Raw genomic sequence first — 27,835 nt, 5'->3', positions numbered from 1 at the left:
TTTGATGTTCTTTTAAAGTTGCACTTACGAAATTTTGATAAAAAAATAATTTTACTTAAAAAAAAAAGAAAATCAATTTGTATTGAACAAAAATATAGTGACAAAATAAAGTGCCCACTTCCTTCTTGGCCCCAGAAAAGATGATTTAAGAAAAATCAAAAGCAATTTAATAGTTAATGTGTCCTCCTTTGGCCTTAAGGACTTGCTGAAGGCGCTTCGGAATGCATTTCAACATGGTCTGGGGGTGTTTTTCATGGGATGGAGTAGGAAGCCTCGTGAAAATCGACGGAATAATGACGGCAGATTCTGGAGGTTTCGCTGATCAAGACGGGCCTTGAAGAGAAATTCATATTTCTCTAGAACAACGACCCGAAGCATACTGGCAAGAAAACCAAGTCTTTCTTCCGGTCTTGTCGGATTAAACCGCTGGAATGGCCTCCACAAAGCCCAGACCTCAACCCCATCGAGAATTTGTGGGCGATTCTCGATGCCAGGGTTGACAAAACTGGTGTTATCAACAAAAATAATTATTTTGAAGCCTTGGAGTGCGCCTGGGAAGAACTAGACCCACAACACCTACAAAACGTGGTGAAATGCATGCTGAAGCGCCTCCAGCAAGTCCTTAAGGCCAAAGGAGGACACACTAACTGTAAAATTGCTTTTTATTTTTCTTAAATCATCTTTTCTGGGGGCAAGAAGGAAGTGGGCACTTTATTTTGTCACTAATTTTTTTCCAACACAAAATGGTTTACTTTTTCTTTGAGTAAAATTCTTTTTTTATTAAAATTTCGTAAGTGCAACTTTAAAAGAATATCAAAAGTAAAATATTAAAAAAGATTTAAGTGTGTTATCTTTAATTTGAACCAAATCAATGAGAGAAATTCGGAAACTGGTAAGGTGGGCACTTTATTTTGCCTTTCAGTGTATATATGTCCAAATCTCGATGTGATTTTCATTTACGATTTTCTCTCCATTTTGCCCATTATCAAAGGATACTTGACTAGATTTTCGTAATTCTAAATAAAGTAGGGACACCACATGACGTTTAATAGACCATTTCCGTCAGACCTTACCCCCTATTTTTATATTTTTCTTCGAAAGACGATTATTTTTAATGATTATTGACGCTTTCAGATCTAATTTATATGCACTCCTGATTTTATTGTAATTTTTTGAAAATTCGAGAATTTACCACATTTTGAGTAGTGCGGCACAGTTGTTTCAACCCTGTGGGTAAACAAAGTGGAGATTTTCCCACAACTTTCAATACCCCTGCGCTGAGTGTTTGTAGATATGACGAAATGTCAATGTCAAATCAAGCACACGAGACGACACGACAAAATGGAGAAATCTGAGAGAAATCTGAGGTCCGATGGGCAAGCTTCGTTGTAAATGAAGCCCATCCTTTACTATTGTACTTATAACAAAAACTTTTACCGGAAGACGACTGCTAATAGACCGTTTTAAGCTTAGCAAGTGATGGAATTCTCCTTGGAAGCATTTCTGCAACGCTGCGGAACGTTTTCTACAAGAGGGGCATATTGGCCGGTTTGTTTTGAAACGTCAAGAATTGGACCGTTTGCAGATTTTTCGGGGAGACCTACGAGAGTGGTAAAATGGGGAAGTATGTATAATCCATTGGTCATATGGTTCCGGAACAGCTTGACGACATAAGCAGCAGATATCAAACGGTAGGGTAAACAGGTATAGGCCCCCCTAAGGAAAAACTGCTCTATCGCAGTGGCAAATCCATTACTTATACAGTTTTTGAATTCAAAGTGTTATTTACTTAGTTAATCATGCTTTGCATGCAACTTTCTCTTGCCAGGTAGCTTCTAAAGCGAGTACAAGACGTTATCTGCAAACGATCCAATTCTTGACGTTTCAAAACAAACCGGCCAATATGCCCCTCTTGTAGAAAACGTTCCGCAGCGTTGCAGAAATGCTTCCAAGGAGAATTCCATCACTTGCTAAGCTTAAAACGGTCTATTAGCAGTCGTCTTCCGGTAAAAGTTTTTGTTATAAGTACAATAGTAAAGGATGGGCACAGACAAACAGACGTAACACTTAGAACAAATTTCAATCAAAATCATAGTCACGGAGACATGTACGCCCAATGCTAAAATCCTTGTGTTTGGCCGATGGGCCAACAGATGGCGGTAGTGTGTAAACGTCAAACACGAACAAAAACGATGCGAGCGCTGCGGGTGGTGGATTAGCCACCTACAATATATTTGAATTGACCGTTAAAAAGGTGGTCGATGGACATCAATGAGAGTGTGACGTCTGTTTGTCTGTGGGATGGGCTTCATTTACAACGAGGCTTGCCCATCGGACCTCAGATTTCTCTCAGATTTCTCCATTTTGTCGTGTCCGTCGTGTCGTTTCGTGTGCTTGATTTGACATTGACATTTCGTCATATCTACAAACACTCAGCGCAGGGGTGAGATTGAAAGTTGTGGGAAAATCTCCACTTTGTTTACCCACAGGGTTGAAACAACTGTGCCGCACTACTCAAAATGTGGTAAATTCTCGAATTTTCAAAAAATTACAATAAAATCAGGAGTGCATATAAATTAGATCTGAAAGCGTCAATAATCATTAAAAATAATCGTCTTTCGAAGAAAAATATAAAAATAGGGGGTAAGGTCTGACGGAAATGGTCTACACGCAGAAAATAAAAAACACTAAAATGATTAAATATCATACTAAAACTATATTCAGTCCATTCACTCATTGGGATGCATATTTGCGCAATATGATTTGCTAGTATAATCAGTTTTTATATCGGCGAAAGTATATTCGAAAATTATTAACGTAATGCATAAATCCGTAAAATCCTCTAAAAGGATTTAAATTTACCATTTTGATTTGTTCTGAAAAAAGCAAAACAAATAATGAATGATAATTTTGAAAATAATAAATTTTTGTCTTTATTCAACAACAAATATGAAGCTTTATCCTTCAATTTTCATAAAATAAATTGCTGCCGTCGTTATTGCGGTCTTGTTCCAGACAGTAGTGCCGTCGTTTCGCTCCAAGTGAAATCCGTTCCTCTTAGTGCCAAACTTCCCAGCTTCTCAAGGCTACCGGATTCATCCACCTCCATGAAGTTCACTGTAAAATAGTAATATTTTTAAGAAGAAACACAATAAACTTTGCAGCCAGTGAACTCACCTTTACATACAATATCGCTTCCGGTGGCAATTTCCCCGAAGAAAGCTTTTTTGGATGAAAGCTGGAAGAGAGCCGATGGCATGGCGGAACCAGTTTTCCTGGAACTTGGAACCTGGCTACTGATTCAGCACAAATATTTTTACAGCCACGATGAACATTAAGAATACAGGTTAATACACAAAAAATGAAGATTTTAATGAAAATTTGGCAAGATATAATATTTTCCAGCGCGATGGCGTGGATTACGTACGATTACAGAACAAGTTTGATTTCACAAGTCTCAAGTGTAGCGTGAGCCAGCGGATATACCCGGCAAAATATAGAACAAAAAAATGCATGACGAAGTATAAAAAATGCATATTTTAAAATCATTACAATGATTAAAAGAGGATTATATTATAAATGTAATATATAACACACTAACTAGTATTTTCGTTTTTAACCGTGTATTGTTTCTTATTTTCCCTATTTTCTTGACAACGGAGCGGTTTTCAATCCTGTATTAATCAAAAGTATGTTCTTTGTCTCGATCTCTCCCTTCGATATCAATATGTGGAGAGTCGACTGTAATTGTTTATTTTTAGATGAACATTGTTAGAGTTTTTTTTTTCAATAGTTTAGCCTATTTCAAAACACTTCTGTTCAAGCTCTTTTTCTGGAAACCTCATTTTAATGATGCAATTGTTGAAGAAAGCTGTGGAAATGAAACGGTATAGCATCTAAAGATCAAAGGAAACTGTTCGATCAAACAAGCAGTTGCTTTTCTTAAAGTTTTTACATACTCTTAATGTAAAACTGAAAAAAACGCTACAGTTTCTTTTGCGATCTAAGGTGTTAAAATTCACTCTTCTCAGTTCATCTGGTTTGCATGAAAATATTCTTGTTGAATGCAGAACAAAACCTTTTTGAAAGTAAATATTCTTTATAATATACGCCGTTATAAAAAATATTGATTCACTCAGAGTCAATGTTCAAAATAGTAAGTAAGTATATTAGAGGATTGGCGTAAATAGGTTAATTTTTGCTATTCCTAGAATGAAACGTGGATAACATTGTATCCCTGCATATTTTACAGTCATTGAAAAGTACAAAAAGTGGCTGTCCTTATGAATCTCATAATTGTTTGCAATATGTAGTCGAAGAAAAATCGTAATTTATAAACATTTTCATTTTATCCAATCTCAAATTTGGTTGCCAGTAGTGTTAATGTGATAAAAAACTTTAGAATTAAGAAATAATTAAAAAGTTCAAGACAAGTAAATTAAGACAAACACATTATCAAAAAGTGCATTTTCAAATTTGTCCAAGTGTACTCTTTAGTACTCTTTAACAGAGTTGAAAAAAATGTACTCTTTCCGGTGCGAGCAAATATGGTAACCCTAATGCGAGTTATGAACTAAATGGTTAGTGGAATAAAATTTATTTTGGAGATAGTTATGCGCAGGGTTGGGAAAAAATCTGAAATTCATTCTACAGTCTCTAGCGACAAACAACACGGTATTCGAACGGTCTAAGAGGGCCGTCGCTCTTGCAGCAGCATGATTTGAAAACCTCGCCACGCGCGCATTGTACCGACATAAGGAGCATCCGATGCAATGTTTGTCGTGGGACAAAGAGTTTATCGGATGTTGTTACAAGTAGCGATCAACTTGAATCATGGCGCATTCACGCTATTATTTTTCATTAAAATCATGCCCGAATGATTTTAGACTCTCAAATCGACAGATAAAAATGGAACAATCCTCAGAATGATAAAACAGTGACCCGCGAACACTTAATCGCTAGCACACATGCAGAACGATGCAATAATCGCGGAGCGTAGTTTGTTGTGATATCTTAACGACAAAAGGTTAATCGTTGTTGCTATGATCGCACGATAAAGAAAAACCGCGATGCATCGTTTATTTTGTCATGATCACTAGATTTCCATCCTTGTACAGTAGCCAAGCAAAGCCAATCACAGTCTGCGAAGCCAGTGAAACTCACGCTTATTGCTGCTGTAGGCAAAATGCCTTGAAAATAGCAAAACACCCGTTGCTAAGGGCAACCCAAAATTACTGTAGAAAAATGTTCTTTTTCCCGATACATTTCCCGCATTTACAGCCTTCAATGACACTCATGATTTAGAAAATTCGTGCACCCAACATAGGCTACTTGATGAGATTCACGTTTTTGAACTACTGTACTGTAAATTTGCGAAAATTCAAGCCTACTACTATTACCATTCCCAGCACTGGTTATGCGTGGCGCAACAAATTCTCGCACCGGAATAATCGCGCAAAATACACCGAAACAATTTGCAGTAGTTGCGATGATCTACAAGCATTTTAAAGTTTCATTCACAAAATTTCATAACGCCAAAAATGGGCATTTTTGACACCTCCCACCCCCTTGTGACGCATTTTGTATGCATGTTTTTCAAATTTTGTAAGCACTGTACAGCGGGGATTCGCTGGTTGGAACACAACTGCCTTCCATCTAACGAACCCGACCCGTTAGTTGGAAAGACTGACAGCTGGTGAAAATGCTCCAGACTAACGCATCTGGAGCGCTAATCGTCACGAAACGCACATATACATACACATTTGTTCTATATATGGAGATTTCAATGCGACGGTTGTCAGACGTCAAAGTTTGTTTGACATCTTCTCCTGACATTCGAGTGCTTTTTAGTTGGAATTTTTTCCAACCAGCGAACATCCAACCATCGAGTCATTCCATGTAGCGGACCCCCAACGAGCGAATCCCCACTGTACCATGTACCATCTTACAGACACCCACGCACCCCCTTTAGACTGAAACTGAACATCCCTAGTCAAAAATCGAACGATGGTTTCCGCACGAACGACACGACCAAACACGAAGCAGCTTTGTTGTGATCTTGATATTCGCAGCACAAAACGCACGTCTCCAAGTCGCAAAATAACATAAAATTTTTGCTGGATAGCGGTAAATTTCCGTATGGTGCAATATTTTGGCTTTAGTTGATCAGAAATTCGATACCCTAGGCCTTCCCACCGGTCCGTAACTTTTTGTAACAGTAACGATATACAATTATTGTAGCTATTAGTTTAAAAGTGTTGTGCAATCTGCAAGTGCAAGTACGGAATTCAATAATGTTGCATCGTCAGCATTGCGCTAAACTGCAGTGCTAGTTGTGGTCCTGCGTGGCATCCGGACGACCTCCGCGGAAAGTGCGCCATGGCCGCCGCCAACAATGGCAAAGAAACCTTTCGAGAACGGCAGGAAACCGAACTGGAGGTGATCCGTTCCATTTACGAAACGCAGGTGGAAGACTTGCGGCCAGCCGGAGGGAAATGGCGTCCACTGGAGGTGCGGCTGAAGCTCACACCGCAGAAAGGCTCTGCCCGGGAGATTTACGCCCGGACCGAGATGCGGGTGACCTGCCCCAGGAACTATCCGAAATAGTAAGTGCTGAGGGGGAGTTGGGTATTACAGGGCTGGTAACAGGTCTCTGTTTAGAGTCTGTCGCTATTATAATGCATGTCTCTTCCAAAGGAAGGTCTCTAATGTCCCTATTTTCTTATTATATAGGATTTCCTTCTTGAAGCGAATAATAGTGTATAATTCTAGAAGTTGAAGAAACAAATTTCAGATACTCTTACCCAATTATTCTCCAGGAATTATTTTTAAAAATCCTTCAGGAGTTCTAGTGATTTCTTCTGGAATTCTTTTAAATTCCCAAGAGATTTCCCACAAATCCTTCATTTGTCCAGAAATACCTCCAGAGATTTTTCTAGGAATAATTAAAGGAATTTATCCAGAATTTGCTCCAGAAAATCCAACGTTACTACCTATAGATTTTATTCCACGATTTCCTTCAGAGTTTTTTCCAGCAATTCTTAGAAAGATTTCTCCAGTAGTTACTCTATCAGACCTTCCGAAGATTTCTACAGTTTTTACAAGAAAATTTTCAATTTTGTGGTGAAAAAGTTGAAGCAATTCATATATATTAAACCGATCATAGTGCCCCGCAAGTATAAACCACAGCTTCGAGGATAATCAATATTTTATTTTCTTTGAACAGAAACAATATACAAAACCCTACTAAAATTGATTGCGACCCTACTAAAAGTGATTGAGATCATAAGCTCACGAAGGTTAGAAGTTTAAACGTTATTAAAAAACAAATAATGAGTACCTACTTAGGTATGTATCTCAATTTTTTTTTCATGGGATTCCTAAAAAATCTTAAAAGAAAATCTTGAAGCATCCCTTAAAGAATACTCAAAGAAGATGCTGGTAAAATACCTGTGATGGTTTTTACAGGAGTTTTCATGGAAGTAACTTATGTAGATATTGTGACAAATTAACGAAGAACACTTGGAAATATCTGGGAGGACTCCTGGAGTTTACTCTGGAAGAATATCTGCCGAATTTTGTTGGAAGAACTCTTGCATGGACTTGAAGGAACTCTTGAAGAAATTTCTTAGGATAATCTAACGGTAAAAACTTCTTCAATAATATCTGGGAAAAGTCAAAAAAATAGTTCCTTAAAAAACGCAAGAGAAATTCTTCTCAGCAACCCATGGATCGAAATAGCCTCAAGAAATCTTTCAGACATCTTTGGAAGAATCAATGTGCAGCAGTTTAAGATCTCGAAAATTTCGATGACTCGGTTAAAGGGATCACGCTTCGACGCATGCATGGAGATATAGAGTCATGGAAAAAAACCTTCGAAATGCTGTTTATAGGCACCATCATAATAATTAGTAAATTTCATTTTGAGTACTTCAAAATCAAAATTAAAAATTTCCCAAGAGCGAACATTAGTAAATTTTTCATATGGTGACATAGGTGACACGCGTTTTAGAGCAGTGGCTCACAACCTTTTGAATAATATCGAAACGAAAAATTATTAAATTTTTCAAATATTTAATCATGAAACAACAGATATCCTTGGCAGACACAGCCAAATGTTTCGTGTGTAATTCATCACAGATAATGCAAGAATTCTTCCGAGATCGTCTGGTGTTCACTAACTCGGCTAAGAATATTTACATTACTAGTAATTAGCTTCAAAACAACTAAAAATAAGCGAGTTGAGAAGAGTTCTCAACAAAAACAACCACCATAATTTTGCCAAAATGGAGTACAATGAAAATTTCTTCAAGAACAACCTCAAAAGATCCGCGAAGTTTTAACCAAGAAATTTTCCTTAGATACGTAAGGAATTTGCCAAGCTTTCCCGCTGCGAGCTGCTTTCAATATTAAAAGAACCTTTTCTAATGGGATTCTAAGGAGCTTATAACCGAAGAGTTTTACAAGAAACTCCTAACATTTTTTTCAAAAATCTCACATAAATAGCGAATTTCTGTAAACCCGTCAATAATTCTTCGAATATTTTTTTATAAGATATTATCAGGGCACTAGGGAAACAGTAGTTTAACTTTTGGGTTAAGTCTAAAATATTCCAGAAATTTCCTACTGTTGTAAAGAAATCACTTGAAGAACACGTTCAACAATTCTGTAACAATGCTAGCACATGGAAAAGGATAAATATATGGTAGGAGCCAAGAAGGTATCCTACGCAAAATTTTCATTTTCATTTTCATTTTGCAGCGTTTGCTGGAGCAATGAGAGCGCAAGTCAGTCCAAAGCCGGGGGAAGGGATAGGTAATGGCCGTAAGAGTCTATGCGGACCACTTGAACACCATCGGAAAGGATAAGAAGGGTTGGGGTAGGGTATAGGGAATTGGAGAAGACTTGACACAGTCATGCGATTAATGCTGCAAAATGTAAATGTGCTGAAAGTATTGAAGTTTGATTTGACTTATCAAAATTCCAGATATATCGGCCATTGTACAAGTAAGAAAGAGTATGCTGATCGCTTTCTAGAAATTTTATAAACAACAAAATAATAGCAATATGAGAGTGATGCTAAGAGCTGCTGAGGGCACAATGCGACGCTTTAGGAGATTTTGAAACTGATTGAACATTACTATGAAGAGCGCAATTCAATCGATGGTGATAACTTTACAAACTTTATCTGTTTTTGCACTGATCGACGATGCTGATTTATATAAAAATATTTGATATTAGTTCATTTGTTTGTGTGATCTATGAGTTGATGATTGAAAAATTTTACATACCCTTGATGATAATACTTCCCTGACCAGAAATATTCTATTTTGAGCATCCGTTTCGAAGCTATTCTATCCAGGTATCCTTGTACTGCTTTCAATCCTGAAATTATTCTTATTGTGCATGCTCATGCATTATATTAGTCATGCTCATAATCATGCAACAGATAAGAAGGAGAGAAAAAGAGAATATAGGAACAGTGATTAGTAATGAGTTAATTATGTAGTTTTGTTAGAATTATAAACAATTAACCCTCTAATACCCAACCCCGCCTTTAGACGGGGTACACTTTGGAATTTTGTGTATTTTTTCGTAGCTCGAATATCAAAATGATTTTATTTTTGGCTTATACCTTGACTCATAACACGCATATAAGAAAAGTTTTTTATGACTTTTGAAACTTTTTTGTATTTTTAGAAATTGTTTGAAAAATTGCATTCTTATATAACTTACAAATGCCTGGGCTTCATTTAACGTGTAATATAAAAAATCGTACGTTTTATATTTTTCTACGATTAACCTATCACGAACGAAGAGCCTGGTGGTATTAAAATCATTTCAAACCTATTTTTCCGTTAGTTACACGGAAAATAAAATACGCTCCGAAAATAAATTAAAAATTTAATATTTTTAAAAATACCGTAACAATTTAAATTTTTATTATTGCCAAAAATCAACAACTGGAAAAGGCTTCAAGAAAAAATGAAAAAAGCTAGGGATGTTCAAAAATAAAAATTATAATAATCAAAAACCAAAATTTAAAAATTTGCGAATAAAAATAAATAAATGCTCAAAACGTGTTTAGAACGATTTTAGATAACGAAAAATAATACTTAAATCGAAAATAAAAATTTGGGTATTAGAGGGTTAAACAGTAGTAATGAATAGTTAACAAAATCTTTGCAGCATAGCTGAGCCTTTTGGATCGTAAGACCGATGTATAAAAATAATTTGTTTCGAAATTGTCCGCGTGGTCTTCTAGTGCCCTTATTAGATAAGAATCAGTCATAGACATATATACCGAATGCTCGCCATGACCCTATGACCAACATTTGTATATAAATAGCCTTAGCTGATGTGGCTTTTCTAATAGGTAGTTCTTTCACTCATTGATTGTCTTCAAAACCTTGTCAAGTATAGATAATTGATTTTATTTCATTTATTACTACATTGAAGCTGCATTGTACTTATTAAGTATTAGTATTATTTTATGTTTTTATCACTATTGATATTATCAAGGCCAGAATTCCCAGTGAGTGAAGAATTTTATAGTACTAGAACACCATAGAAGATCGCTAACCCTTTGCTCCTATCCGCAACCCGGTGCACGCGCCCTGTTGGTTTTCGAAAACCTCGTAGAAGATTACAAACTGTCAATGGCATTCCCAATTACTACCCCACATTGCACATTTAAGGGTCTGATTGTGCTCCTGACCCACCCTCAGTCTGTAATCTTCTCGCCAGTTTGAAATTATATTTTCCCGAAGTGAAAGTAATTTTGATGAGTGATAGCGTAGTGCAGCCCAACTGCATAGTACAGTAGTTTAACCAGAATCTTTAGGTCAGAAGATAAAATCTAAATTTTGTAATAAAGAGGTTGCCATTGCTTTGAAATTCACCCAACATCTAATCAAAACTACTAACAACAGCGATCAATTATCAAAATTCATCGATCCCTGGAAAATATAATTCCAAGCCCAGGGAGAAGGTATCCTACGCAAAATTACAGAGAAATGTGGACGAATGCTTGAACTGTCTTTTTAGTAATCCCCGAAGTAATGATTGTTAGAATCCGTAATAAAAACTGGAAGAATTTCTTAAAAATTTCTTAAAACTCCTAGAATAGGATTTCGTTTCATAGAAATTCTTTGAAGAAATTGAAGTATCAAATATCAAAGTAAATTTTATGTAATTCTTTCTTGTTTAGCACTGCATGGGTGTATTCCAGAAATTTTTCAATGGCCTGTTTCGTATGAAATTGTCGCAAGAATTCACGAAGGAATAGCAATGATAATCCATAAATGAAGATCCCTAAAAAATGCATTGATCCCGAAAAAAAAAATGAAACAATACAAACAATAGCGCTGTAAGGAATTCTTCAAAATATTTTATAAGCGATTTATGAAGAAACTCTTGAATGAATCGATACAAAACATATCGGAACAACGATTTCTTGGGAAAAGTTCCTCGGAGGAATTTATAAGAGAAAATCTGGTATAGCTCCTGCAGAAATTCCTTTACAAATACTTACACTTTTTCCGAACAAACACTTAAGGAAATCTTGGGAGAACTGCCGGAAAAAGAACCCTACAAAATTTCTCAAGGAATCTAAATGTTTAGCAAAAAGTTTTGGTGGAATTCTTGGAATCATTTCCAAATAAATCTACATGTAAAGAATATTCATTCCTGCGGAAACTCCGTAGGTATTCTTATGAGAATCTCTGAAATGATTATGTATGGAATCCGTTGAAGAATTCCTGCAGGAATCACTTGATTATTTCCTAGGGAATTTCGAAAATATTTTTGAAATTTTTGAGCTGCAACATTTATCGGCGTGAAAATACAAAATCGGCGGCGTAACGTTGATTGGCGTATGGCGTGCCGTAAAATAAGTCGGCGGCGGCGGCGCACAGGTCTAGTTCACGACAAATGATTTTTGAGACAAAATCCTGAGATACCCATTTCTTTCCAGAAAACTTTTTTTAATCGAAAAAGTTCGGCTGCGCTACTAGAGTTAATTCATGTGAGGATTTTTTCGGATATGAAACGTTATCGACTTACTGGTAGCATGTTTCTATTTAGAAAATTTAGAGAATTCTACATAAGAAGCTTCTTAAAGGGGGCAGGATCCGTAATTGTTTTTGGAATTTTCAAAAGCATTTTTTTCGTTTAAAATCAAGAAAATTTACACGAAAATGTGTTCACTGTATTCAACTCTCCAACCGAAACACAGAGAACACATTTTCATAGAATAATTTCTAGTTTTGGACAGAAAAAAAACTTTGAAGGTTCCATTATGAAGATGACGCATCCTTGAACGTTAAGAAGCTTCCAGAGACTGTTTCGAAACTATTCAAATTATTCTTCAAGAATTTCGTCTCATGTTTTTCGAGAAAAAAAAAAAACGTCAGGAATTATTCCAGTGGATTTCATCACTTTCAAGGTCTAATACAGGGTTCTCTAACAAAAAATCTTCAATAGATTTCTCTAGCAATTCATCCAGCAATTTATCAAAGAATGCTTAAAGGAATTTCTCCAGAATTTACTTCAGGGAATTCTTGAGTATTCCAACGTTACTACCTCTAGTAATTTTCTCATGGATTACTTTGAAAAGCTTTCCAAAGACTGTCCTAGGACTTCCTCCAGATATTTTTTCACTAACTTTTCAACCGAATTCTCTAGCTGTTACTCTAAGAAATCTTCCAAATATTCTCACAGATTTTTTTTTTCTAAAACACCCGCAAAGGTTAATTCCTGATTTATCAAGGGTGACTTAAGAACTTCCAAGAGTTTTATCAGAGGTTACTTCAAGATTTGCTTTAGAAATTCATCACGAAAACATCCTGGAAGAATGCTTGGACAAATCTTTGAAGACTTCCGTGAGAAATCTCTTAGCAATCTCTCTGGAGTAATTCCTGAAGGTATTCTTAGAGAAATTCCTAGTTAAAATTGTAAAGAAATTCTGAAGAACAATTTTGTATGAAATCCTGGATATCCGTGGAGGCATCTCTGCAGATGTTTTTAATTGAATATTCAAACATGTTTAAAATGGGAGTATTGGAGGATGTTCTAGGAAAAACCTTGAACTCGAAAAGATTTCGAGAAATATATTTGAAATTATATATGAAGTAATTTATGATGGGATCTCTGAAGTAATTTCTGTGGTATTTTTTGCAAAAATCCAAGTTTTATTTTGAAAAATTTAAAACAAAATAATTAAAGGAATTCCTTAGAAAAATCTTGGAGTGATTTTATTGGAAATAACTACTATCGACCCTAAAGAAATCTTCGGAGTAATTCTGTATCTTTTGACAAATTTCTGATAAAATTCCTTGTGAAAATCATTGAAAATACATACAGTAATACAAACAGTATTTGATGTATTGTCGCTAAAATGTTTTAGAAATATTCTTAAAGAAATGTCTAATCTGATTCCATGAGCAATCAAACTCTTTCAAAATTTCCTATTTTCTAGACACTCAGTCGCTACCGCAAGGCTGGTATGCACAATTTGTAAAATTATTGGAAAATATTTTATTTCAGAAAAACCGATTCGGGAAAAGTACTCTGAAATTTAAACAACTTTCAATTTAAAATTTCGTTTCAATCATGATTGATTTAAAGCTCTTGAACGCTTTCTAATAAATGCAAAGAAACCATTATTTATCTTAATTGACACATTTAAATGCTATACAGGTCGGACTGGATCCAGGGATTACAGAACCCTTACAACCGAAATAAAAGACATCATCATTATTAAATAAAATTCATTAAAAAAAACTTTGATATTGTTTTGCATTTTGCTTTAAAATGTCTAGAAGCGTGAGTAGCAACTGCAGGAGGCTGTAATGGACCAGTGCACAAGCTCACTATTTCTCAGAAGCAAGGGAATATGGGTATCTTTCAAAAACTATCACGTCATAATGCTAATAAAAACAGTGTTCATGTGGGCACAGTCCGTCTTAGTATTGGTCATGGTAGAAACTTGGCAAAAGTCAGATCGAGGGTTCAGTCTTGACAAGTAAATCTGGCAGCTCCAATAAAAAAAATATATCTTAGCAATTTACCAAGAAAGCCAGCCATGCCATCTTCAGGAATTAACGAGTTTTCTTTCCCAGAGATCCTTTCAAGAGTTCGTCGGAAATTTCTTTACAGTTTAAATCATAGATTACTTCCGGACGAGTCCGGAAGAAATCTTAAAGTAAGTAGAAGTAGCAGCATCTTTGGAGAAATTCATGATGTCCTTAACGGAAATCTTCGACAAACACAGGTTTTTCTGAAATTTGTTCTCAAGTAAAACCTTTTAGTGATTTCTCCAGAAATTTGTACTAAAACACTTTTAGACACACTCCAGAAATCCCCAACGAAAATCCTCTAGGGGAACAAAGAAAGTGCCTAATAAATTTCTCCAGATATTGTTCCAGGAAATCTATCAAGAACTCTATCTGAATATCGTCAATAAATTCCAGCGTTTCATCCAGAGCTCTCCCTAATATTTTTAAGTGAAATTTCCATGAAAGTTCTAAATTTAATTTAAGGTTCCGCAACGTATTCAGCAATTATTACAGCAATTTCTCTGATAATTTCCATACATTTTTTTAGAAATTCTGTCTGATATTTTCAAGAAATTCCTCCAGCGGCATATTGTAACTCCTGGATAATGAATATATTTTAAATAATTATTTTAGAAATTGATCAAGAGTCCAAGAGTTCTTTCAAAAGTTCTTTCGGGAGTTCATGAGAAATTTCATCAGGAGTTTTGTCAAAGATTACATTAGGATTTTTTTTTTTAAAAAGCCTCCCAAATTTTTTTCAGGAAATAGTTCGAAAATTTGTAAAAAAAAATATTAATAGGAATACATTTCTGGGAGAATATGTGGATTTTTTTTCCTTGAAAAATTTTTCATACAATTTCTGGGGGAATTCCTAAAATGATCGTAGGAGGAATCTCTGCAGTTGTTCCTGAAGAAGAATTCCTTGTTGAAATTTAAAATCCTAATCCTGAGAAAAATGTTGGTGACAATCCTAGAAAAAAGAGGCATCTCTGGGGAAATTGCTAGTTGCCTTCTTGAACATGTCCTCAACGGAAGTTCTAGATGAAATATTATTCAATTCGATGAAAGAGTCACTGGATGAATTTCAGGTGGATTGAGCACTTTCTTTAAATAGTTCTGAATAAATATTTAGAGGGTTTCTTGAAAATAAAAACTGAGGGTAAACTCTGGAGTAATTTCTTGGATTATTCTTAAAACTTGAACGAAATTCTTGGAACAATTCCTTAGTAAATTTGTAAAGCATTATCATTATTATTTATCTTTATTAATTTGGCTTTTCGACTTTGACATGTTTGCCACTGTGTCGCTAAATGTATTCCTGAAAAAAAAATGTAGGGTAAATCCCTGAATTCGTTTTCAATAAATTTGTTGGATAAAATCATGAGAAAATAATGTAATACGAATTTAAAGAAATGGGATATTTTGATTAGTTTCTCTTTGTTTTCTTGGTTCCTATTTGGCCTCTTTTTGATTCCTGTTTGGTATCTTTTTAAGGCAAGACTTCTCTAAAGTACTCATTTTTACATTTAGTCGCTACCAGCCATGGTGTACTGGATATTAATTTTATGTGTTTGCTTTTGCAGTCCGCCGAAAATCGAGCTCGAGAACACAAAGGGCCTGTCGGACATGCTGGTGCAGGAATTGCTGGACATCTTGAAGAAGCAAGCTGACCAGTTGAAGGGTGAGGTAATGATTTATGAGCTGGCAGCTACGGTGGAGGGATTTCTACATAAAAACAATGCTCCACCGAAAGGCAGTTTCTACGATGAAATGTTGGCCAATCAGGAGCGCATCGCTCGGGATCGGTTTAACATCTTGAAAGCTGAGGAGGATCAGCGCAAGCAGGTGATTAGAGACGAGCTGCAGAAACGCAAGAGAGAACTTGATAAGACGAGGAGAGAATCGAAACAGAGCATAAATGAAGCTAGTCCGATGCATCGCAGTATGAGTTCGTCGGACAACAGCGAAGGGAACACCTTTCGAGGACTGGACTCCATATGTCTGGAACATCGAAGGAGTGAGACGTTGTTCTTCAGAGATGGAAAGAAGGTCGTCAAGGGGTCTTGTTTGGGACACTCGCAGCGTGGATGTGTTGCTTATTCGGGTATAGATGTTCAAACTGGTCAGCTGCTGTATCTTACGGAATGGAACATTGATTTGGACAAGGATGGCAAAACGGTCTCCGGAAAGACTTCGGATGAAGTTGTGAGCGAACTGGAAAGGCAGATGGGTAACCTGACCAATCTAAGGCACAAGAACTTGATTTCGTACGAGGGAGTGTACTGTAGAGTCGGAAAAGAGGCAATCGATGTGTTCGTAGCGCAGGATTTCATCCTAGGAACGAGTGTTTTTACAATCTCTGGATCGTTGGGTTGGTCCGCAGAGGGAGCCAGTATGGTTGCAAAAGGTATTCTGGAAGCTCTCATTTACCTGCATAACAATGGAGTGTCACACGATAATCTATCGGATTCATCGGTTTTCATCGATAACAGTGGTTCCATTAGAGTGGCAGACTTCAAACTGATTGCCTACATTCAAGAGCTCATCAATGGCCAGCAGTGCGTCCGAAGTGATCTACCAGCGTTGGGGTCCCTAATTGAATCCCTTTTCAATGCTCATTCCGAAATGAAGGACTTCATCGACCGTTGCAAATCGGAAAGGACCATTTCTGCGTCCGATCTTTTGGAGCACCCGTTTCTTCGACCGATTCTTTTCCAAGATATCCCTAGAAAGAAGCATCATCCACCACGGGAACCCAAACCATCCGAGTTGCAGGTGGTAGATCGATCCCATCACTCCATCCCGGCCTTTATGAACAATACATTAGCCGCAGAAAAATCTCGCCTGCAGACAGAGTTTGAAGTGCTGTCCTACATTGGGAAAGGAGCGTATGGAGATGTGTTGAAAGTGCGCAACATCCTGGACAACCGTCAGTACGCAATCAAGCGGATATTGCTGCCAGCCCGAAGTAAGCAGTTCTACAAGAAGATGACCCGAGAGGTCGAACTGCTGTCCCGACTGAACCACGAGAATGTGGTTCGATACTACAACAGCTGGGTCGAAGCGGTAGGCCCAGGTGAAGAACAACAGCACCGTTTGGAATCGAGCTGCGATTGGTCGATCAGTGGAGGAAGTGCTCCGAAGCGTGTGGCTCCCACCAAGGTTATTAAGAAGAACAATGATAAGAACACGGATTGGGGACTGGACTGTATGGCGCTGGACTCGAGTAGTAGCGATGATGACGACGATGATGGTGATGACAGTTCCGACGGTATCGAATTTGTAGACTCGAACGGAGAGGTGGCAACGTATGCGAGCTTCAGCGAAGGAGTCACGGGGGACAAGGCTCGAGCGGATAGTGCAGCTGGTGGAGGTCCCGAGGTCTTGTACATGTACATCCAGATGGAGTTTTGCGAGAAGAGTACGTTGAGGTCAGTTCTGGCGTTACTGGAAAGGGTATCGACTGTTTCAATAATCAATATTTTATTTGTAGAACCGCCATTGACTCTTATCTTTACGAAGATGTCGATCGCGTATGGCGATTGTTTAGGGAGATTGCTGAAGGCCTTAGCCATATCCATCAGCAGGGGATGATCCATCGGGATTTGAAGCCGGTCAACATTTTCCTTGATTCGCGAGATCAGGTCAAAATTGGAGACTTTGGTCTTGCCACTACCAGTATTCTAGCCATTCAGAATCAGCAACAAGGTGAGTAAAGCAGAGTGATCAATAGGGTGCGAATTATTGTTCGAAAGTTCTCAAACCCAAATATTTGTGTGCTCTTATAAATTCAATTCGCATTAAAAAAAAACCTCGAAGTTTGAACCATGTAGGACACCACTAAGACTTAAAGGTGAATTTTCTAGTTCACTGACCATCAGTGGAGTGTACATAACTTCACTATTTTTTTCAAACAATTTTGAATCGGTAAGCATAAATTTTCTTCAAGATTTACTTTTTGAAAAGTTCGTAGAAAATCAAATTCGTTTAAAACTATAACTAGCATTAGTTAATACTGATTTTCTTAAAATTTTTCTGCATTTATCTGAAAAGTTGAACTTTACTGCCAAACAACTTCATAAATACTCAATTGATTCTCAGATCAGATCCTGAGAGAAACCTTTTTCACTACACTTTTTGATTTTTTGTTTCGATTTTTTGCCGACAGTTGGTGAACTACAAGCTCACAACTTGCCATCAATTATTAGCTTTTTTTTTTTTTTTGTTTTGTCGGTAGCGATAGGGGTAGTACTGGCACTTTTAATCTGCCCTAAGCTCCTTCCCAGCATTTGCTTTTATAAGCCTCTACTACGTCCATCACACAGACGTTCCTAAGCAATGTTGCTCAAATGGTCACTGTGTACGCTAGCAGCAATCAGCCCTTACAGTAGTTTTGCAGTCTAGTAGTTCAGACTACTATCAAACTATGATAAGGCCTGAAATGCTACTAGAGTGGTTAAAGTGAAGAACGAAATAGTTTTATTGAAAGGTCCCCATTCCCCATTTTATTTTATTATTCACTTGTCACATAATTGCCTCACTTTTGCTGTCGACACTAGCACTTCTATATCCGATTATCATGTATGAACTTTCGTTATCACTTTCCACTATCACAGCTAAAAGTTTCACCAATATTACATCACGCCACTTTCATACCAATTTATTTTATTACCAATAATTGAAGGATGTTTATTTATTTTTTTACTATTTAATTGAACTACGAATTATCACAACGACCGTAACAAAAAAAAATTCTTCGATCACTTCTATTGCACTCGCTGTAATTATGAACACTGTCATTGTAAAAGTGTAAAGAACTAGGCAATAGTGTTTTTGTTCAAAGAGAAATAAGTGCATCACAATCACAATCACTTCAAATGCAATTTCAACAGTTTATCATCACTATGCAGTTCATCAAGTATCATTATCACTCTCACAATCATTAATTTTATAACGACGAATTACACAGAAACTCACCGAATACTCACTTTTAAGTCACATAACAAAAAGTTGGATCATGCGTTAGCTTCGAAACCTATCCACCATTACCGATTAGTACAAAGGATGCTACAATTCATCTAACAAACTGCAACTACAAGTAGTGGTGCATAAGTAACTACTGAGCCCTGGCGGTCCCTCCATTCGAAGAGTTCCTGATAATATGCAGAAACATATTAACAGATCCTCAGCCTGCAAGCAGCCGTTTCATAATAAATCATGATCCGTTAGAGGTGTGCCAAAGTATTGGGAAGGTGATATTTTATACAAACGGATATTATTTTACGGTGCACCTTCACTTTGGCACCGTCAATCCCCATGATCCAGGCCAGGGAACTTGCCATCAATTATTAGCAAATCGAAAAAAAAAGAACAAAGGAAACCAAAATTGATGGATTTAGCACTACAGCAACATTTTGCTCATTTTTCTGACATATTGGCGGATAGTATCAACAATGTCAACCCTAAATGTCTGATGTGGCCATTACTGTTTCCAGTTTTTAAAGGCGGAGATCCCATGAGTCCTACTAACTTTTCGTTTAATCGGTTTCAACAAGTTGTAATACAAGAAAACAATTTAGATTTCTTATTTTTTTCTTATCTAGCTGAGCGACATATCAAAACTGCCACAAAGATGTTTGCTGATGATACCGCCATCTCATACACAGGCCTTCATGCGGAAATAGTAGTTCTGTACAACTGTTGTACATGATATGACACAAGATATTAAGCTTGTCTCGGCATATTTTGAAAACCAAAAAGGGGTTTATGGATAATGTTGGGATAACTACTTTTAAACAATACTAATTATAGTTTCAGCATAAACTTCACACAAATTTTCTTGAGTTGAATTTTAAATGGTGCTCAAACATTCAAAATTGGTTTAGAAATAACAAAGGTATGTGAACCTAATTAAAGGTCTAATTTTATAGCTTAGCTTAGCTTAGTTTAGACTGACTACACATATCAATGGTTGCTATTCCGTGATAGACCGAAGTCAGTGAAAATTCACAAATAATCAATTAGAAGTTCGGCTGGGATTGGCCATAATCTTCTTCAGTGTGCATAATTCAGTGCCTCTATTCATACAGGGTCAATAACGGCGCCGGCCACGTTCTGGCAGTCAGGTGGGATTGGGGGAAGGAATGTTAGTGTGTGACCTTTGCTATTTGGAGACCGTGTTTGCCTCTGCATCTCCACAAAGGTTACTGGGAGGGATGTTTGTTAATGGGGAAGATCGTTGGGTCACAGGATTCACTTTGATAAGCAATTAGACCATGATAAATAATTATTTGTGAGATAAAAACATGCTTATATGTAAATATAATATTTTCATTTTATATGAACAATTTCTATGAAGAGGAAAATTATGCCGACACTTGAGGTGGCGAACCATTCAAAGTTTGTTGAACAAATACCTAAATGTAACATTCCTACAGCTGTCAGGACGAAAGCATGTGTTACAGTCGAATTTCGCTCGTTGCTCTATCTTTAAGTGGGCTACGTTTTAATTGGGCTCCCGTTAGTTAGGCTATAGTCCACCTAAAACGAAGACAAACGTCTTTTTCTGACATAATGCGCAATTTATCAATGTTGGTAGCTCTGTTTTTCTATTGTTCTATGTTATTTGACAGCTCGAAACTCAGCCCGATTAGTGAAAGTCGTTCACTAAGTGGGCTACAGGTTTAGTGCAACGAACGAAAGTTGACTGTATTATATTTTACTTATTTGAGAAGAAACAAAAAACTCGATTGGCTGGAACATCAAAGTACACTCTTATTCTTATGCCGACACTTACAGTGGCGAACCATCCAAAGTTTGTTGAGTAAAGTGAACCTTTCGCAAGTCTATAGTTGTAGTGTCGAACAATTCAAAGTTTTTTTTAATAACAAAAATAAAGGTAAAAAGAAAGGGGTGTTTTCAAAAAAAAAAAGAAACAAAAAAGTTAAACATGAATAATTCATGAATCAGAGTTTATGTCGACACTCACAGTTACGAACCATTCATTGTTAAAACATCATATTTACGTCCCACCATTGTATCACGCAGAGAATTACCAGCTGTTTAAAACAATAATTGTTCTTGTTATTTTTGATGAACACTTTTAATTTGTTGCAACTAAACGAATTGCGTTGAAGCAGCAATGATTTTCATTGAAACGAAACAGAAATATTATTGAGTTTTCTGACAGCATTTCAAATCATATTTATTTTTGAAACAACGACAAAAATACTTCATTTTAAATTGAGGATTTGTTGTTTCAGTGCGTTTGATTGTTGATACTGGTAAAAAAAGATCTGATCTGCCATTTTGTTTTACGATCTTTTGTAAAAGTGAAAAAGACCAACGCGGAGAAATTACAATGCAGTAGTGTAATAAATCGACTAACTATTGAATTTCGAAACATCGGAATTCATGATAGAAGTGTTTTTTTGGTAAGTTATGACTAATATTTTCTATAGTGTTGAATTAAATTAGTCATTTTTATTATTGCAGTTAACTCCTACATGAAACACTGAAACTATATCAGCCGAAGGAAATTGAGCTGATGAGTCCATCTCGTCGTTTGCGGTGCGGAACAATTTCATTTAATTATTGGATACTAGGAAGCGGCGCAGGTACATACCTATGACCATTTTTAGATTTGTTCATCATTGTGAATTTTAACTGATGGAAATTGAAATAAATTAATTGATTTTCCACACCACAGTCGATTGTCTTCATGTCACAAGAGCATAATAGTAGGATGGTAGGGGAAGGGGGCTGGCATCAATAAACAGGTTTTATTATTTCAAATAAATGTATTACAGAATCAAAAAAGAACAAACTTTGTTTCAAAAAATAAATTTTTTATTTCAATACAAGAATATTGTTGTTTCAAAAAAATAAATTTTTAAATCAAAAATTAATTTTATTGAACCGTATTGAATCCAGCTGTCAAAATCAAAAATAAAAATTGTTGAACCAAAATGATGGTAGTTATTAAAATAATGAAAAGCAATTATAAGCCGGCAGATAATACAGAAATATTGTTGTAATGACTCAGAATATATTTGATATTAAAATTGTTTTCTCTGCGTGTAACGATTGAATGTGCAGCCATACATAGTTTATGGAGAAGAAAAAGTAGCATGAAACGAGCTCACCAATTCTCGAAAACTTATTTAAACAGACTCAAGTTAAAAAAGCATACAAACTTACTTTATCGATTCTATGTGTTTCGCAGACGAAATTCTACACATTTCGCACTGCACCAACTCGATTTTTCACTTTTAAAACGTTTAATTTCCGGATTTACAAAACGACGAAAATAAGATTTTCAACTTTGGCAACCTAACCACTACTTTCGTGGCTCCGCTGTATGGAGAGACAAAGTGACTTTATCACGAATCAAAACAAAATACTACTTGAGTCGATTTTACACTGGTACTTTTGCACTGGTTTTTATTTCGTAATATTTTTTGTAGGAAATAATAGGAACTCCTTAGTTTTTGAATGCGAGCTTATTGTGTGCAAAATTTCAGCAATATACACGGCGAAAAAATGTTAAAAAGTTGATTTATTTTAAAATAGTTTTAGAAGACAGGTTGTAAACCTTCTGAATTAATTTTCTCAAAACCGTATGGAAGTTACTTACGTCGATTTGTAAAAGTAATCGAGAATTCATCCTTCATCCTTGACTGAGCAGGAGCAGTCACAATCCACTTTCAGCTTCACTCGTTTGCTCGGCTATATAAAAGAACTCAGAAAAAACTGACGACTGCTCGGGCTTTCTTGCAGTGGCGATTCCCTAACCTCAAATCTACCTGTTCCACGAATATAAATTCTAGAATTTCAGCAACAATTTTGCATGTAATGAGTGGAGATTTGTTAGAAAGAACGATTTCAATAAATTATTTTTTGATTTATATTCTAAATTTGTCGAAATAGTCATTTTTAGAGTCGTAGAACAGGTAGAAAGTGAGGTTACGAGTCGCCACTGCTTTCTTGACGCACTGCCCAGGAGCAAACGTCAAGGTCGAAGGATCAAACACAACTACCTAACTAAAGGTCATGTGTTATAACATAAAAACTCACCTCCAAATATATTGCGCTACCTCTAATTCTTGAAGGTGTACCAGTTATAGCCATAGTGGTTCCCTATTTGGCCATATGTGACATTTTGATAACTTTCACATTTTAAGTCTTTTTGAATACTTCATAATCAAGATATATCTTAAATCTAACTACTACAACACACAGAAATTTTCAAAATTTGAAGACATAAAAGTAATCACGTATGGCGAAATAGGGAACAACTATGTCCATAACTGGTACACTTACCCTATTTTTGGCTCAAACTTTGAGGTTGGTTTTTTATGTGGTTTCAATTTAAAAACCTTCTTAATATATTCTAAATCGTTCGAATTTCAGACCGTAGTCACCAGATAACTTCACTGGATATGGGCAACTCTCTGACCGGCAAGGTGGGCACCGCTCTATACGTTGCTCCGGAACTAACTGGAAACGCTTCCAAATCAACATACAACCAAAAAGTTGACCTCTACTCACTGGGCATTATACTGTTCGAAATGAGTACGCCACCGCTGGTCACGGGAATGGAACGGGTCAAAACTCTCATGGATCTCCGTTCGGATCCGGTGCGATTTCCCGGCCATATCTTCAACGAAAGCAAATACTCGCAGCAGATTCAAGTCATCCGATGGCTGTTGAACCACGACCCCGGAAAAAGACCCACCGCTGAGGAGCTTCTATCCTCAGAGCTCGTTCCACCGATTCGTCTCGAAGCCGGAGAAATCCAGGACGTCGTCCGACATGTCTTGTCCAACCCTCAATCACGCCACTACAAACACCTGATAGCCCGGTGCTTCGCTCAGGAAAGCGACACAATCTGCGAACTCAGCTACCATCTGGACATGGTACCGATAATCCCTCGATTCGATTACGTCAAATCCAAGATCATCGAGTTGTTCAGGAAACATGGTGCCATCGAAGTCGTAACTCCCCTACTTACTCCGTATACCAAAACCAACGCTCGCAACAATTCAGTTAAACTGATGACCCATTCCGGCAGTATAGTTTCCCTTCCGGACGATCTCCGAATCCCATTCCTACGCCACGTTGCCCTCAACGGAATCAAATTCATCCGCCGCTATTCGATTGGACGTGTCTACCGAGAAAAGAAAGTCTTTAACTTCCACCCGAAGCAAGTCTACGAATGTGCTTTCGATGTCGTCACCCCGAATCGCGGCAATCTCATCGTCGACGCCGAGCTGCTCTCGATCGCCAACGAAATCATGCGTGAACTCAACCTGCTGGATCCCTCACGGAACGTGTTCTTTCGAATCAACCACATCAGCTTACTTCGTTCGATTCTGCTGTACTGTAACGTACCGCCGGACAAATACAAGGAACTCTTCGAAATAGTGCTGGATTTCTTCGACGCCAAAATCTCCAAGTTTCAACTGATCGCGTCCGTCAGTAGTCAAATCACCCAACCCGGGGTCAAAGTCAACACCGGCTACTTGTGCGATGCCCTACAGAACGAAATGTCCCTGTCGCAACTTAACGGGACTTTGCTGAAAACTCTGAATAAAGGACGCGGTGAACCAGCTGCTCTGGCGAAGGTGGCTATTCGCGAGCTGGAAATGGTCGCTTCCCTGGCACAAGGTCTAGGAGTCCATATCCCAATAGTAGTCTGCCCTGGTTTACCGGTAAACTACGAACGTGCCAAGGGAGGAGGCGTCGTTTGGCAGCTGGTTGGCGAGTTGAAAGCGAAAAAGAAGAATCCCCTAACGACGATTGCTGCTGGCGGTCGGTACGACACAAAGCTTGCGGAATTCCAGTGAGTTCAATTTTGAAGCCAATTGAAATTCATTCAAATGATTTCTCTCATCGTTTCAGAATATCCGGAATCAGCAACGGCCTGCAAGTTCCGAAGGTCGAACTCAGCGGTGCTGGATTCAGCTTCCATCTGGACAAATTGGTCTACGCCCTCGGACCAACAGGCGGTTGTGAACCGGTTGAAGTCATGATCAGTATAACCGGTTCTCGTCCTCCTTTGAAAGAAGTCGTCCAAATATTGCGTTCCCTTTGGTCCCATGGCATCAAAACCGGAATACTGGAAGGCATTATTTCGATGGAGGAATCTGCCAAAGAAGTCGGAGCCAACGTGGTGGTAATGCTCGGTGAAGGAGGAGAATTGCGAGTTCGTACTTGGAACCACGATCGCTTCCAAGAGTGTCACGTAACCCGTCCGGAACTGCTGGGCTACATCCTGAAAATACTTCGGCCGGACCCATCGGTCAACGAGGTAACAACCGCCCTCCAGAATGTGGCCCTCACGAGTTCCACCTCCACCAAAAACGTCCCCTCATTAGCCACCCAGAGCACGAACAACAGCACCCCTTCGCTGGATCTCATTTTTCTCACCGCGGAGAAGGTGAATACCAACAAGAAACGGCGCTACGAGAATCAGGTCGAGCATAAGCTATCTCCGGTGCTGTCCAAGTTTCAGAAGAAAGAGAAGATATCGTTGATCATGGTCGATCTGCCGAATGCGCCGCTACGTGGATTGATCGGGCTGATTGATCCGACCGAGTGCAGTAACGACGAAGCGTCGCCTAATTCGGTTGAGTTGAAGTCCCTGATTGAACGATACCCCAAGTACAAACGAAACATTATGGAAATCTACGGCGAGATCGTGGATATTTTCAGTGAAAGTAAAGCCATGCCGGTGGTTGGAGTGTACAGCGTGGTAGACTCCTTCTGCCGGCTGATATTGTAGATGCCGTGTCCTAACGTTAAAGGTAGGTCTTATAAGTGTATACATGTCGGATAAATTTTAAATAAGAATATCGATATTTTTCGTTTCAATGTGAAAGCCCTGGTGTTGTTCAAAATGTCTTTGTCTTCATAGTAGCTCTTTAGTTTAATTGGAGTTTATTCACTGTCTACCTTTACTTTACGGATTCACCGTAGTCTACGATGGTCTCGATCAAATTATTTCCAGTTTCCTCACATGTATAGGGTAGCTAGTACGGACAGTAATATAACAAAGTCACATTCTAGCAAGTGAATTCTCAGTCATTCTCCTGAAATGTTATTTTTAGACTACCATCAGTGCACCAGTATCTGCTCATGCCCCTATTTTTGCTCACTAGTGTAAGAATTGACGTTGCATGTCAAAACCAACATTTTTCGCACGGATATATTCTAGCAATATTAACAACTTTCAAATGAAGTCGTCTGAGATTATTTTCATTTGATAAAATAATTCTTTTATTAAAAACAAGACCTCATGAGCGATCATTGGATCACTAGATATTTTTTTTGTGTCTGTGCTCATGCAAAAAAAAAAAATAAACAAAATTTTAAAGAAATGTCGATTTTTATATACAGCTTTATTTATTGCAGTAGTAGCTATGGTTTGACCATAAAAAGTATCAGGATGAATAATGAAATTCAAAATAATGCATTTCTTAGTAAGTTCGTCACGAAACCTGTTTACCGTGAGCGGAAATAGGAACACTTAGACGCAGTAACAAATGCAATTAAATATTTTTTTATGAGTTTTTCTAATTCTTCTTATTTTGCCGCTGATTACCTGTACTTGGAGCTACATTGTGACATTAAAATAGCATTAATTGACACAATAGTTATTTTATAACAAACATTTGAACTCATAACTTCCCTTAAATGAGCGAAAGCTGGTGCACTGATGGTATTTGAATTATAAACCTACTTAGCTGATTTGAAGCTTGGATGACCGTTGGTCAATTTTCGCTCATCTGGATCGGATCCCTAATCGGCTTCGCAGTAGTCGGCAATGCTGGAATCTGCGTCCTACTTATAAACCAGCTTGAAGCCGGAGGTACCACGTAGATAACGCAGAACATGCTTTACCACGTTCCAGTGTTTGAAGTTCCGGATTGATGTTGAATCGACTGAGCGTGTTCACCGCAAATAGTATATCCTTCTTCAGAGCGGATTCATTATCGTTCTTCGGGCTCGCTTGCTTCGTAAGCTTCTCGCTGCAGTTCATCGGTACTTTTAAAGATTTGTATTGATACTTGTTAAACCGCTTCAGAACCGACTCTACCTACGACGCTTGATCCAATGCGATGGAGTTCCTTTCGATCCGGATTCCAAGACAGTGTTGCGTTTGTCATAGATCCTTCATTTAGAAGTAGCTGGATAGCTGTTTCTTCAGCTTCTTCATCCACATCCGGTCGTTACTGAAGATCATCGGGTCTTCGACAACGATCAGGATCTTGCCTCCTCGATAGCCGAAGTAGATGTCGTCGAGTCGTACTTCGTTGGTGTCAGTCCAATTCGTCGCAATGCCTCTAGTTTGTGGTTCCAAACTCGGCTCGACTGCTTCAAGCCATACAATGCCTTGTTCTGCTTGCACACCACCGTCTTCTTTTTTTCTGTTTACGAAGCATGGAGGCTGCTCCATGTATATCTCTCGTCGAGATCCTCTTGCAGGAAGGCCGCAACCGCGTCCATCTGGTCTATCGCCAGATCTACCCCCTTTCGCTGCGAGTAGCATTTAACGACCAAACGAGCCTTACGTCGAATCGGGTTTCCGTCAGCATCTTCTTCTTCTTCTTCTTCTTGGCATTAACGTCCTCACTGGGACAGAGTCTGCTTCTCAGCTTAGTGTGCTTCCACGGTTATTAACTGAGAGCTTTCTTCGCCAAAGTTGCCATTTCCGCATTCGTATATCGTGTGACAGGTACGATAATACTTTATGCCCAGGGAAGTCAATGAAATTT

General features: G+C 37.8%; 1 protein-coding gene and 1 long non-coding RNA gene across 2 annotated transcripts; both read left to right on the top strand.

Moving 5' to 3' along the window:
* Positions 1-6,016: 6,016 nt before the first annotated feature.
* On the top strand, positions 6,017-25,938 carry LOC5567177 (eIF-2-alpha kinase GCN2). The gene is made up of 5 exons (XM_001651557.2): positions 6,017-6,605; positions 15,641-17,488; positions 17,551-17,765; positions 23,469-24,900; positions 24,960-25,938. The coding sequence occupies exons 1-5, from the start codon at positions 6,379-6,381 to the stop codon at positions 25,840-25,842; spliced, it is 4,605 nt and encodes a 1,534-aa protein (XP_001651607.1). The 5' UTR covers positions 6,017-6,378; the 3' UTR covers positions 25,843-25,938.
* On the top strand, positions 21,031-21,757 carry LOC110679888. The gene is made up of 2 exons (XR_002502781.1): positions 21,031-21,490; positions 21,552-21,757. It is a non-coding gene; the product is annotated as an uncharacterized LOC110679888 (long non-coding RNA).
* Positions 25,939-27,835: the final 1,897 nt, after the last annotated feature.

The sequence above is a fragment of the Aedes aegypti genome, chromosome 3 (genome assembly GCF_002204515.2).
Source record: "Aedes aegypti strain LVP_AGWG chromosome 3, AaegL5.0 Primary Assembly, whole genome shotgun sequence".
NCBI lineage: Eukaryota > Metazoa > Arthropoda > Insecta > Diptera > Culicidae > Aedes > Aedes aegypti.
The sequence above is the reverse complement of the archived record's forward strand: the minus strand, read 5'-3'. Positions and strand labels throughout refer to the sequence as shown.